General features: G+C 39.9%; 1 protein-coding gene across 4 annotated transcripts in view; it reads left to right on the top strand.

The window, feature by feature from the left end:
• Positions 1-13,887, top strand: part of Pde7a (phosphodiesterase 7A) — a 120,743-nt gene that overhangs the window by 88,222 nt on the left and 18,634 nt on the right. For all 4 annotated transcript variants that reach the window (XM_045143331.1, XM_004653318.3, XM_004653319.2 and 1 more), the window contains 4 exons: positions 1,129-1,280; positions 3,806-3,869; positions 9,853-9,948; positions 10,361-10,461. In XM_045143331.1, the coding sequence (XP_044999266.1) occupies positions 1,129-1,280; positions 3,806-3,869; positions 9,853-9,948; positions 10,361-10,461 (413 nt within the window). The remainder of the gene's footprint in view (positions 1-1,128; positions 1,281-3,805; positions 3,870-9,852; positions 9,949-10,360; positions 10,462-13,887) is intronic.

Genomic DNA, 13,887 nt, shown 5'->3' with positions numbered 1-13,887 from the left:
GAGATGAAAAGAGGGAGGTCACCACAGATTCTGGTGAAATCCAGAGAATCAAGGAGTACCTCTGTGGTAATTTGAATGGCTATCCCCCAATAGATTCAGCGGTTTTATTCAGGCTCATAAATTATTAGATTTCCAGGCAGCTGCCTGGCTGGAGGCGGTATCACTGTGGGTGGTTCCTAGGCTCCAGCCCTTAGGTGTATTTGGGGGCAGATCTGAATTCCAGCCTCAGACATGCAGAGAGCAGTCTGAGTTCTGTGCTGTAGTTCCTAGTGTGCGTTTGCTTCTGGTGCTAGTGGTGGTATTTCTCTCTGTGTGGACCTATAAAAGGGAACCAGCTTCTTCTGCCATTATGGAACTCCCCCTGGATCTGTAAGCTTCAATAAATCCTGTTTCTCCCATAAATTGTGCCTGGTTTGAAAGTTCATCCCAGCAGCATGAAGCTGTTTAGTACATATATTCCAAAAATCTGGAAAATCTTGAAGACATGGATAAATTCCTAGACTCATATGACCCACCAAAATTAAGGATATAAACACCGTAAGCAGAGCCCATGACAATCAGTGAGATTTAAACAGTAATAAAAAGTCTCCCGGGCTGGAGAGCTGGCTTAGCGATTAAGCGCTTGCCTGTGAAGCCTAAGGACCCCGGTTCGAGGCTCGGTTCCCCAGGTCCCACGTTAGCCAGATGCACAAGGGGGCGCACGCGTCTGGAGTTCGTTTGCAGTGGCTGGAGGCCCTGGCGCGCCCATTCTCTCCCTCTCCCTCTATCTGTCTTTCTCTCTATGTCTGTCGCTCTCAAATAAATAAATAAAAAATGAACAAAAAAAAATTAAAAAAAAATAAAAAGTCTCCCAACTTAAGCCGGGCGTGATGGCGCATGCCTTTAATCCCAGCACACTCAGGAGGCAGAGGTAGGAGGTTCGCCATGAGTTCGAGGCCACCCTGGGATTATATAGTGAATTCCAGGTCAGCCTGGGCTAGGGCAAGACCCTACCTATAAACACCAAGGGATCCTGTCAAAATTGACCATTTACCCTTCTATTCTTGGTTCTTCAACTGAAAATAAAGTACCTCTTCTTTCCTAAAAGTGTACTGTAGTAAGTAAGGAATTTCTCTCCATTTTTTTCAGCTCAGTCTGAAATTGAAGTGTCTGTCTCTGCAAGGAACATCAGAAGGTTACTCAGTTTCCAGCGGTATCTTAGGTCATCCCGTTTTTTCAGGGGTACCACTGTTTCCAGTTCTCTACATATTTTGGATGATGATTATAATGGACAAGCTAAGGTTTGTATAACTTTTCCAAGAAAACTTTAGCTATTGAATAAGTTTTAAGCTCCGCCCCCCATTTAATATTGATTTAGGGATTCTTTTCCTGTCTTTGAAAAATAATTGAGCAATTGTTAAAATTTTTTTCTTTAGTGCAGCTGTATAGTTGGTATAACAAAGGGAAACAAACTTCAGAAATGAAATAGTGAAAGCATTTGCATTTATTATAATATTTAGTAGTAAGTAGGTGAATCAAGTGATAAACTAAGATGACACAGAATCTTAGTTTGAGAGGAATGTTAAAGAGTACCTGACCTAAAGCTGGGAGTGGTGGCACACACCTTTAATCCCAGCACTCAGGAGGCTGCGGTAGGAGGATCACTGTGAGTTCAAGACCACCCTGAGCTTACAGAGTGAATTCCAGGTCAGCCTGGGCTAGAATAAGACCCTACCTGGAAAACCAAAGCGAGGGAGAAAAGAGCACCTGACCTAATGTCTGTTCTGTTGACAAAGAAGCTGAGGTGTAGAGCACACAAGAGACTTGAGTCACGCAGATAGATTCTTTCCAGTTGAATACATCTTACATAGTCTCTCGCATCAAAGAGAAATGAAGGTTTAGCTGCATCTTAATTACAGCCAGTGGTTATGAGTGATTAATTCATTTTTAAAAGAATTTTTAAAATATTTTATTTTTTTAATTTATTTATTAACAGAGGAAAGAGGGGGAGAGAGAGAAAGAATGGGCATGCCAAGGACTCTAGCCACTGCAGACGAACTCCAGACACGTGTGCCCCTGTGCAGCTGGCTAACGTGGGTCCTGGGGAATCGAACCTAGGTCCTTTGGCTTTGCAGGCAAACAAACGCCTTAACCGCTAAGTCATCCCTCCAGCCCAAAAGAAATTTCTTAATTAAGGTTAAAGTGAAATTAGTTTATTTTTGACTAAACAAGGATTTTTTAATAACCCATAATTTTAATATATTTTAAGGCTTTTTCGTTTCATTTTTATAAGCTAGATTTTATAAACTTCGGTAAGACAGTCTAGAGTACCTTCTTTAACATTAAAGTAAAAAAAAAAACTGCTTCTCTATTTGAGAAATCAGTGGGGTGTGTTCATTGTTCATGTTTTCATTAAATTTTAAAATATTTGTAAGCTTCTGCTTTTTCAAGTAAGAATATTGATCATTGTTCTTAGTGTGCATAATTTAAATCTCAGCTCACGTTGTCCTGGTTAGTTTATTCTGAAGTGCATGCCTTAGTGAACTTCTGGATATAAAATAAGTGCTTTTTCTTAAAAAAGTACACAGAGTGTTCAAGTTCATGATACATGGTATAAAAATACTTGATTTTTAGTATCTTTGTGGGATTTATTTGTTAATCTAAAGTTCACATCATCCTAAAAGTAAATATGGTAATTATTATTAATAGTTTCAAGGATAAAGTTTCTAAGTAAATATACTGTAAGGTAGGAGTATTTTGTAACAACTGGATAGCAAATGATTAAATCATGGTATATTATTAGTGTCAGGTGTGTGGGTTCCAGAAATCAGACTCTTGAGTTAAGACCATAGCTTTCTATCTTCCTAGCTGAGCAAGTCAAATTAGCTACTTTTTACCTGTTACCCTAGCTATAAATGAGAATTGAAAACAATGCCTGCTTAGTAGTATAAGTATTGATGAAAGTATTTATAATAGCACCTGTGTATAGTAAATACTCAATTGCCATTGTAACGTACTACTAGATTTTTAAAAATCTAGTTTCTACAACATGCAACATATGAGCTGTGCTTTTGTGATGTTGAATTATTTCAGAACTCTTACAAATTCATGGCATTATGGGAATAAATTGAGAAAAGGTCTGACTTGATCAATATATTCACTAATTGAAAAATAATTTCATTTTATAAGTAGAGTTTATTTCCTGGACATTTTTGGAACCAGATGAGGCAGGAGGATTACAGAGAGTTGCCACTCTTACTGGGCTGCACAGTGAGACTCTGCCTCTAAAAGTAGAAAAGATAGCTGGGTGTGTTGGTGCATACCTTAATCCCAACACTCAGTAGGCTAAGGTAGGAGGGTTGCTATGAGTCTGGGCTAGAGTGAGACCCTGCCTTGTTAAAAAAAAAAAAGACATACATACGTGTATATATATATATAGATAGATAGATTGATATATTTATATATATTATATATCTGTGTGTATATATAGAGAGAGGGAGAAAAATAAAATGAAGCGGGCATTGTGCACGCCTTTAATCCCAGCACTCGGGAGGCAGAGGTAGGAGGATTGCTGTGAGTTCAAGGCCACCCTGAGACTACACAGTGAATTCCAGGTCAGCCTGAGCTAGAGTGAAACCCTACCTTAGAAAACCAAGGTAATAATAATAATAATTTTAAAAAATGAAATAAGTAAAGGAGAATGCTTCATGATATTTCTTAAAGCAAATCACTTTCCATTTTCATTAACTGTCTATGGGCTATCTACAAAAGACAGAGAATGTTACTGAAATTAAATTACAGTAGGAATATTTGGTTTTCATTTCAGTGTATGCTGGAAAAAGTTGGAAATTGGAATTTTGATATCTTTCTATTTGATAGACTAACAAATGGTAAGTGGAGAATTTGACTTACTCAAGTTCATGTAGCCGCCGGATTTTTGTGCTGGTATATAGGCATGGTGGGTTGCTGGTCTCATTCATTCATATGGTACACACCTCCTCTGGCAGAGGGGACGTCCTTTTGTCCCTTTTAGAGACTTTTCTAAAAGCTAATAGGAATCATCTCACAATTTGGTTCTGTTTTTACTCTCCACAGTAAACAAAAGATGCCATTATCATGGCTTGGGCGATTGGCAGTTTCTGCTGCTATTTTTAACTCAAAGTGTACGTTATTATCTCATTGTGCTTCTGATTTCTCCTCTTACCTTCCTCTTAGATTGTGGCACTTTCTGCTACTGCATTCCCGAGGGGCCAGCATCAGAGGAGTGGTGCATTAGCTACCTACCTTCTGAGGCACTCTTCTCTAGTAGAGTAGCTGCCAGGTTTTCCCACTGTGTAGTGGGGAGGCATGGTGTTTTATGATCACGTTCCTCCTGGCCTAGGCTTCCCCCTTGTGGGAGGGGAAGAGTTTGTAGCCCCTTCCGTGATGTAATGTGAATCCATAGTCTAAGAGCGACTTGAAAAAGATGCCCTGGCTGGCTCTGGTCTGGCCACCTCCTACTGAGTTTAGTTTAGTATTGTTTGGGGCTGGAATGCCATGTTTCTTTGTTCTCTTTTGGAATCTCTTTTGTTTAAGATAAAATATTTGGCATAAATCTTGGTGGCTTATGTAGTTCAGCTAGCCACCTTTGTCCCTTCTGTCTAAATAACTAATGAAACAAAGCAGGGTGGAAGTCAATTCTGACTGTTTGAAATGATGGAATAAAACATGAGGTTCCCCGCTATACTTTGAAGTAAGCTGCTTTTTCTGATTTCATTTTGAACAAACAGACTATTTGTCTTGACAGCTGCTGTAGGTTTTAGTGTTGCTGCATTATTTATTTCTTCTCAGCTGTAGGCCAGTTGTAGAGAAAGTACCTCTCTGTGAATCTTCTGCTTGTCTGTTCCATGTTGACAGGAAGTATAGTGGACTGGTCCTGGGAAAATGGTGACGACATCAAGGTTTGCTTTTATTAGCAAAGCCACCTTGGCTCTCTGTTTTGCCCTTGGGTGGGTGGGTCTCCTGCTTCTCTCCATGTCCCCATCTTGATAGTATGTACTGGAAAGGCAAGTTGGCCTCCCCTCAGGCCTCTTTTTAATACAAGTAGCCCACCTTCTTGTAGATACGGGAAGTTTTCCTTTCATAACTCAACACAAATATTACTTCAGTTATTATCACAAGATAAATATAGATGAAGCAATGCCACCAGTAATGCCTTCAAAGGGTAGCCCTATATAAACTTACAGCTCATAGCCTACTATTAAGTTGTTGGGATGCTTGTTGTTCATTGAAAGAGTAGTTGTTCTTTTCCAGCTTTTATTTTTAAAAAGTACATACCCTACAAGTCTTGGGCTTCGGATATAAGCAAGTGAGCTTGACTGTGTACCATGGTCAGTAGTAGCAGACACTAGCCTCTGCTGCTAACTCCACTTTCCCATGAAGAACCTCACTTGAAGTGGGCTTTTTGGAGAAGATGATTAAATGATTTCTTCTTCAGGTTAATTCCAGATCATTAAGAGTTAGTAAAAGCATCCCATCATTATCTCTCTGCCTTGGATTTTTTGGGAGGTCATTTAAAAACTGTTTCAGGCTGGTGAGATGGCTCAGCAGTTATGGGACTTGCCTGCAAAAACCTAAGGACCCAGGTTCGATTCCCCACTACCATGTAAAGCAAGATGCACACAGTGGCACATGCTCCTGGAGTTTGTTTACAGTGGCTAGAGGCCCTGGTGGGTCCATTCTCCCTCTCTCTCCCTCTCCCTCTCCCTCTCTCTCTGTCTCTCTCTCTCTCTCTCTCTCTCTCTCTCTCTCTCTCTCTGTGTGTGTGTGTGTGTGTGTGTGTGTGTGTGTGTCTTTCTTTCTCTCACTCTCCCAAATAAATAAAATAGTTTTTAAAAAACTATTTAGCCTAAAATTAGTTGTGTATGGTATGTGTTCATGGTAGCCAAGTGGATAGTTTTCTCTTCTTACTTAATGGTTGAGTGCTTTGTTTCTGACTGTACAAGTTTCTCAGATATTATTGAGAGAGAGCAGCAGGGAGGAGAATGGGGCAAGGCTGCATGATGCCAAGACAGGCACTACATTTATCTTCTTCAAGAAGGAAAGCACTTACCGTCTGCTACAGGCAGCAGTTCTCCTTTCAAAGGCATGTAAGTGCAGTGGTGGGTGAAGAGCGAGATATAGCTTGTTGTGCAACCACCTGGGTCATGGGAGCTAGTGGGCAGCCCATTATGTTCCACCTCTCATTGAGAATCACTTTCTGAAAGCTGCATTGAAGGTCACAACACCTTAGCAGGCCTATATTTTGGTATATTTTTATTGTAATCGTATTTTTTATAACTTCCACTTTTTTTAACGAACATGTTTTCATGTCCATTTTTTAAAAAGTTGTGTGTCTGTTTTTGTGTTTAGCTAAGCATGCCTTGTTTGAGATATTTTGTTCACTTGCGTTCTTTTTTTTTTTTTTTTAAATAGCAACAGGAGAGTGTGCCTCACTTGGATTCTTATTCACTGGCATTGAAATTGCTGGTACTTCGTAAACTGAAAAGGGAAAACAAATTGCATGTGGTTTTTTTAATTCAAAGTAGGTAGTATACTTTAAAATGTTAGTTTTAAAGTTCTTAGAAGGGATATTATATGTATCTCTTAATGCTCTTTGCCTGAATTCTAGAAGAGGATTTTTACTATATTGTAGTATTCTTAAAACTTAACCTAGCTAGGCATGGTGGTGCATGCCTTTTATCCCAGCACTCAGGAGGCAGAGGCAGGAGGATCACCATGTGTTCAAGGCCACCCTGAGACTACATAGTGAACTCTTGTTTGTTCCAATAGAGTATTATCAAGACTTGAGTACCTTTTAGCATTTAATTTCTTAAAACTGTCTCCATTTTTTTTTTCTTTCTATATGAAGCTATAATGCTGCTCATGAAAATGTTATTCCAACTGGTTTACTCTTTCCTTAGCTATAGGGCACCTGTTGACAGTTGTTTAAGCAGTTTTGGTTAATGAGCTCAAATAAATAATGCCTTTTACCTTCTAAAGTACTACTACTATAGTGTTTTGGTGTGAGACTAGTTAATGTCTTTTATATTGCCTTCTTCAGAAAATCCTAGGATCAGGAGAGCTGGGGATATAGCTCAGTTGGTAGAGTACCTGTAATGTATGAGCCCCAGAGTTAAATCACAAGCACCCCATAAACTAGATATGGTGGCATATGCCTGTAGTTCTAACTTGGGATATGGAGGCAAATAAGGAGGATGAATAATTCAAGGTCAAAGTTGGCTACATAAAGAGTTTGAGGCTATCCTGGCTATGGGAAATCTTGTCTCAAAAAAATAATACTAAAATCAGTATTTGTTATTGTTGTTATCCAATTTTAACAAAAATATAATAGATAAAACCCCTTTAAAACAAATCAATTTAATTGTTAAAACAACATAGCATATGTGTTCTATACACAAAGTTCACAACATTTTGAGAAATAGAAGATAAACCTAGAGAGCTGACCCATGGAAAAGAAAAGTCAGCATAATAAAGATGGTGACTCCTGGGCTGAGAAGGTGGCTCAATGAGTAAAGTACTTGCTGTGCAAGCCCAACAACTCGTTTGGATCCCTGGAACCCACATAAAGCTGGACGTGGTGCCTGTATCTATAATCCTAAAGTATATACAGTAAGAAGGCAGCTAGAAACAGGAAAATCCCTGTCCTAAGAGGTCCAGTTAGCCTGGTTAATGCGGTGGCAAACAATAAAAGAAACCCTGCCTCAAAAACAAGGTGGGGAAGCCGGGCGTGATGGCGCACGCCTTTAATCCCAGCACTCGGGAGGCAGAGGTAGGAGGATCACCATGAGTTCGAGGCCACTCTGAGACTCCATAGTGAATTCCAGGTCAGCCTGGGCTAGAGTGAGACCCTACCTTGACAAACCAAAAAAAAAAAAAAAAAAAAAAACAAGGTGGGGAGCCAGGCATAGTGGCACATGCCTTTAATCCCAGCACTTGGGAAACAGAGGTAGGAGAATTGCCATGAGTTTGAGGCCACCCTGAGACTACATAGTGAATTCCAGGTCAGTCTGCACTAGAGTGAAACCCTACCTTGGCGGGGGGGGGGGGGGGGGGTAACAAAGTGAGGGCTGGAGAGATGGCTTAGCGGTTAAGGCATTTGCCTGCAAAGCCAAAGGACCCAGGTTCAATTCCTTAGTACCCAAGTAAGCCAGATGTACAAGGTGGCACATGTGTCAGGATTTGTTTGCAGTGGCTAGAGGCCCTGGCATGCTCATTCTCTCTCCCTCTCTGTCTCTCTGTTTCCCTCCCTTCTTTCTCCCTCCCTTTTAATCTGTCTCTCCTTCTCAAATAAATAAATAAATAAACATTTTTTTAAAAGGTGGAAGGTACCCAGGCGTGGTGGTTCATGCCTTTAATCCGAGCACTTGGGAAGCAGAGGTAGGAGGATCACCATGAATTCTAGACCACCCTGAAACTACATAGTGAATTCCAGGTCAGCCTGGGCTAGAGTGAGACCCTACCTTGTAAGACAACAACAGAAAGAGAAAAATAAAAAAAAAAGGTGGAAGGTGAGGGCCAATAGTTAAGGTTGTCTTCTAACCTCTACTTGCATGCTTTGCACACACATATCTGTACTCATGGACACATACATTTAGAATAATAAGTTAAATTTAAATAAGAGGGTTTTTTAAAAATCATGATTCCTGTACTTGAGGGGGCTCTAATTGTCAGTGCTGAGGAAGTAGACAACAAGGATGATCAACGCAGTACTGATGGCAGGTAGCAAGTCTTTCAAACATGACTGGGAGGAATGAGTGAAATAAGGATGCCAAAGAGGTCGTCATTCTTGTTTGAAAGACAGAGAAACATGGAAAATGTCTGAATGTTCATACTTCTTGGCATAATACAGAAAGAGACAGGCAGGCAGATGGACTGATTTGCATGAGGGTAAAGGTATCTGTCTGATGGGACAAGGAAGGTCTTTGAGGAGGTATTGGATGGATGAGCTGTTAAAGGAAGCTGTGAAAATGAGGGAATAAGAAATAAGCATGTTAAAAAGTTTGAGAAAGAGTGGCTAAGTCTTGGAAACTGGCATTTTAAAAAGTGAAGGAACCACTCCCATAGCTAAACAGACTGCTAGACAGTGCTGAGCATGATTCTGTAGTGATAAGAGTTGTCCACTTTTGTGCTGCTGACTGTCCCCATAGCTCTCAGACTTTCTGCTGATGTGCAAGGCAGAACCTGAGCGCAGAGTCTTGATTCTGGAGATCTTCAGAAGGTCATGGGTCCCTTGAAGTTCTTCCTGTCAGACTAAGCACAGCTAGCTTGGAGTGATGGCACACACCTTTAATCCCAGTGCTCAGGAGGTAGGAGGATCATTCTGAGTTTGAGGGCAGCCCAGGTTTACAGAGTGAATTCCAGGTTAGCCTGGGCAAGACTGAGACTCTACCTGAAAATCTGGGGTCCACTTCCCTGCATTTGACTATAATTTATTATAATTATTTTGGTGCCTTTGAAAATTAATCCAAAATTTTTGAAAAATATCTTTCCATCTTTCGTGGTAAACTGAAACAGCAATTTTTTTTCTTAAAATGGAACAAAGATATTAACATTTAAAATAATAAGATAGCTGGGTGTGGTGGCACATGCCTTTAATCCCAGCACTCTGGAGGCAGAAGTAGGAAGGTCACTGTAAATTCAAGGACAGCCTGAGCTAGAGTAAGACCCTACCTTGAAAAAATAATATAAAATAATAAGATACAGACTTTAGGTAGAGCAAAAGTGTTAATTAATACTATCCTTCCATGTTTAATATTCAACCTATTTAATAGCACAGTGTAATCACGTTACTCCATATCTTCTACTAATGTGATATCTCCTCTTTCTTTTTAGGAAATAGTCTATTAAGCTTAACCTTTCATTTATTTAGTCTTCATGGATTAATTGAGTACTTCCATTTAGATATGATGAAACTTCGTCGATTTTTAGGTAAGTGATTCTAATCCATTTAACAATAGCAAGATTTGTACAAGAACTTGTTTAATTTCGTATCAGACTTATCAATCAGCTTTTGCTCTGTAAGAAGCCATTCAAAATAAGTGGCTTAAAACACATTTATGGTCACACACCACATAGCATTTGGTCAGTGACAGAGTGCATATATAAGTGGTTCATTATAGCCATCTGAGTTTGTGCACACACTCTGATGTTATCTGAGAGATGAAACACCTGGTAACACATTTCTCAAAATGTCCTACTACATGTGAATTGTGAGATAATTATCTCTGATTTTGGGCAGTTTTAGCTAATGGCTACCTGGAAAATACAAATGGGTCATTCATAATTACCATATATATCACCCATTCATAGTAAAATTGGGGTTTTTCTTTCTTTGATTTAGTTCTGATTCAAGAAGATTACCACAGTCAGAATCCTTACCACAATGCAGTCCATGCTGCAGACGTTACTCAGGCCATGCACTGTTACCTAAAGGAACCCAAAGTAAGTGTTGACATTTACTTTAAGTGAGAATCACAAGAAAAATGTTCGACATAGTTTTGGTTTTTTTTGTTGTAGGGTCTCTCTGTAGCCCAGGCTGACCTGGAATTAGTCTCAGGCTGGCCTCGAACTCAAAGTGATCCTCCTACCCAGCCTCTCAACTGCTGGGATTAAAGGTGTGTACTACCATGTCTGGCAGTTGGTTTTTTTTTTAATTGCTTGCCTCAAGATCAGAAGCTTCTTGCATAAGGATGAGATCAAGTTGAATTTCATTTATAGATATGGCTGTAAGTATAGCAGCTAGAAAATTGAGGTGGTGTTTGTGAACAAAGGAAAATTCATCTCTTAATAGCTTTTTATTTTATTGAAAAAAGACCCCGAGTATAAATTTATCTGACTTTCATATGTATTGAATGATTTTCAGTTTCTTTTTCAGAATCCTCACCAGGTATCAGTAGACATAATAACGGACTACAAAGAATATGTGTCGGGCAACCTGCTCCTAGCTCCTTAGCTTCACCTTTCTCCTTTTACTTAGATTCTTTCTTAAAATAAATCTTCAAGTTTTGTTTTTGGGTTTTTTTTGTTTGTTTGTTTTGTTTTTTTTTTGGTTTTTCAAGGTAGGGTTTCACTCTAACCCAGGCTGACCTGGAATTCAGTATGTAGTTTCAGGGTGAACTCACAGCGATCCTCCTACCTCTGCCTTCCAAATGTTGGGATTAAAGGCGAGTGCCACCACTCCTGGCTTTCAATTATTTTTTTTGAAAGGAAAAAAATTGTCTTTCTGAAAGTCATGTGCAGGTGTGGTTCATGGCATAAGTACATAGGAGGCTGAGGCAGAAGGATGGAGAACCCATGGGCTACATGCATATGTACAATCTAAAAGGTTGTGTTAAAAATCACTGAGTTGCTTGTATTTGTATAAGACAGAATTGTCTTTCTAGTGAAAGTGTAGCAGTTACTTTCTCATTGCTGGGACAAAACACCAGCACATGATAGGAGGAAAGAGTTTATTGTGGCTTATAGTCTTAAAAGGAAGTTTCATCATGGCAGGGAAAGTGAGGAAGAGCAGAGGCTTGCCATCACGTTTTTGTGACATTAGCTGGGAAGGTAGCAGCAATATTGAACTAACGAGCAAACTCCCAGTGTGCTGGACTAATAAACCCCCAGTGACACACCACCTCCTGCAAGGCTCCACCTCCCAAAGGTGCCACTAGCTGGGGACTGAGTATGAGATTGAATCACAGACACATGAAGCAGTGGGGGAAATTTCTCATTCAGACAGGTTTCTTTTTTGTTTGTTTTCAATACTTTGTTTTTTTTTTTTTTTTTGATATAGGGTTTCACTGTAGCTCAGGTGGAATTCACTATGTAGTCTCAGGGTGGCCTCAAGCTCACGGCAATCCTCCTACCTCTGCCTCCCCAGTGCTGGGATTAAAGGCCTGTGCCACCACGCCCAGCAATACTTTTTAGAATTTATTTATTTGCAATCAGAGAGAGAGGTAGAAAAGAGACAGAGATAAAGAGAATGGGCAAGCCATGGCCTCCAGCTGCTCCAAATGAATTCCAGATGCATGCACCATTTTGTGCATCTGGCTTTATGTGGGGACTAGAGTATCGAACTTCGGTCATTAGGCTTTGCAGGCTAATGCCTTAGCCATTAAGCCATCTCTGCAGCACATGGGGTTGGTTGGTTTGTTTGAGGGGTATATGCTTGTTTTATAAAATAGAATCATGCTCTAGCCCAGGCTGACTTGGAATTCATTTTCTAGTCTCCAACTGGCCTCCAACTCAGTGTTGCTCCTACTTTGACCTCCCAAGTGCTGGGATTAAAGGCATGTGTTGCTGCACCCTGCTAAGGTTTTATTTATTTATTTATTTTTCTTTTTTTTTTGGGGGGGGGGTTCAAGGTAGAGTCTTGCTCTAGCCCAGGCTGACCTGAAATTCATTATGTAATTTCACGCTAGCCTCCAAATCACAACGATCCTCCTACCTCAACCTCCCAAGTGCTGGGATTAAAGGAATGCGGCCCCATGCCCAGCCTTACTGTTATAGCAGAATTGCTGACTTGTGATTATTTTTTCTATTTTAAATATGATTTTTTTTCAAGAACTTTAAAAAATTCAGTTGCTTCTTTGCATGTTTTATGTTTATTTGTTTGTTTGGGAGCCCAGAGCTGTACTTACTGTCACAGGTACTTGAAGGGGTAGAACAGGAGGAGGGGGTGGCCCTGATGCAGGCAAGCCAGGTTGTTTTAATGCATGCTTTATTTTTAGTTGTTAAGTCTTTACCTAAGATTATATAAAGTCATGTGTAGTCATACATTAATTTTGTAATAAATCTAATTTTGGATTATTCCATTTTCTTTCAGGATATATTATTCTATCATTATTTTTTAGTTATTGTAAGAATATAATACTTTTACATATATTGCTTAATAAATGACATGTTCATTAGACATATATTCACATGCCTTGTTCATTACATATATACTCCCATGCTTATTTATTTATGTCACAGGAGAAGTTGCATTAAATGCAGTCTACCTTCTTAATTAATAAATAATACTTTAAAAATGTTTGGCTTGGGGCTGCAGAGATGGTTCAGTAGCTTAGGCACTTGCCTACAGAGCCTAATGACCCGAGTTAATTCTCCAGTACCCACATAAAGCCAGATGCACAGTGGCACATGCATCTGGAGTTTGCTGGAGGCCATAGTGTACCCATTCTCTCTCCCTGCAAATAAATAAATGAAAATATTTGTTGATTTCATGTTATGTACCTTTTTAGTTATTTATTTGAGAGAGAGGTTGAGAATGGGTGCCCCAGGGTCTCTAGCCACTGGAAACTAAAGATGCATGCACCACCATGTGTATCTGGCTTGTATGGGTTCTGGGGAGACTAACATGTGTCCTTAGGCTTCATAGGCAAGTGTCTTAACCACTATGCCATCTCTCCAGCCCTAAATTTAAAAAAAAAAAATTAATGTTTGGGGTCTGGAGAGGTGGCTTAAGTGGTTAAGGCATTTGCCTGTGAAGCCTAAGGACTCAGGTTTTGCTCACAGAACCCACATAAGCCAGGTGCACAAGGTCACACATGCGCACAAGATGGTGCACTCTGGAGTTCAATTGCAGTGGCTAGAGGCCCTGGTGTGCCAATGCTCTACCCCCCCCCCCCCCGTCATCAATAAAATAAATTTAAAAAATTTGTTAGGTGTTTGGACTTAGACCTAGTGTGGTGGCACACACCTTTAATCCCTGCACTTGGGAGGCAGAGATAGGAGGATCACCATTAGTTCAAGGCCAGCCTAGGATAGAGTGATACCCTACATTAAAACAAGCAAACTAAAATTTTACAACCATCATTTTCTTACCATCTTCTCCCTCTTTATTTAGCTCCTCCATGTATCAACAGTATGTAATGCAAAAAT

The sequence above is a fragment of the Jaculus jaculus genome, chromosome 2 (genome assembly GCF_020740685.1).
Source record: "Jaculus jaculus isolate mJacJac1 chromosome 2, mJacJac1.mat.Y.cur, whole genome shotgun sequence".
In the NCBI taxonomy this organism is placed as follows: domain Eukaryota; kingdom Metazoa; phylum Chordata; class Mammalia; order Rodentia; family Dipodidae; genus Jaculus; species Jaculus jaculus.
This window is presented reverse-complemented; position numbering and strand designations above follow the sequence as displayed.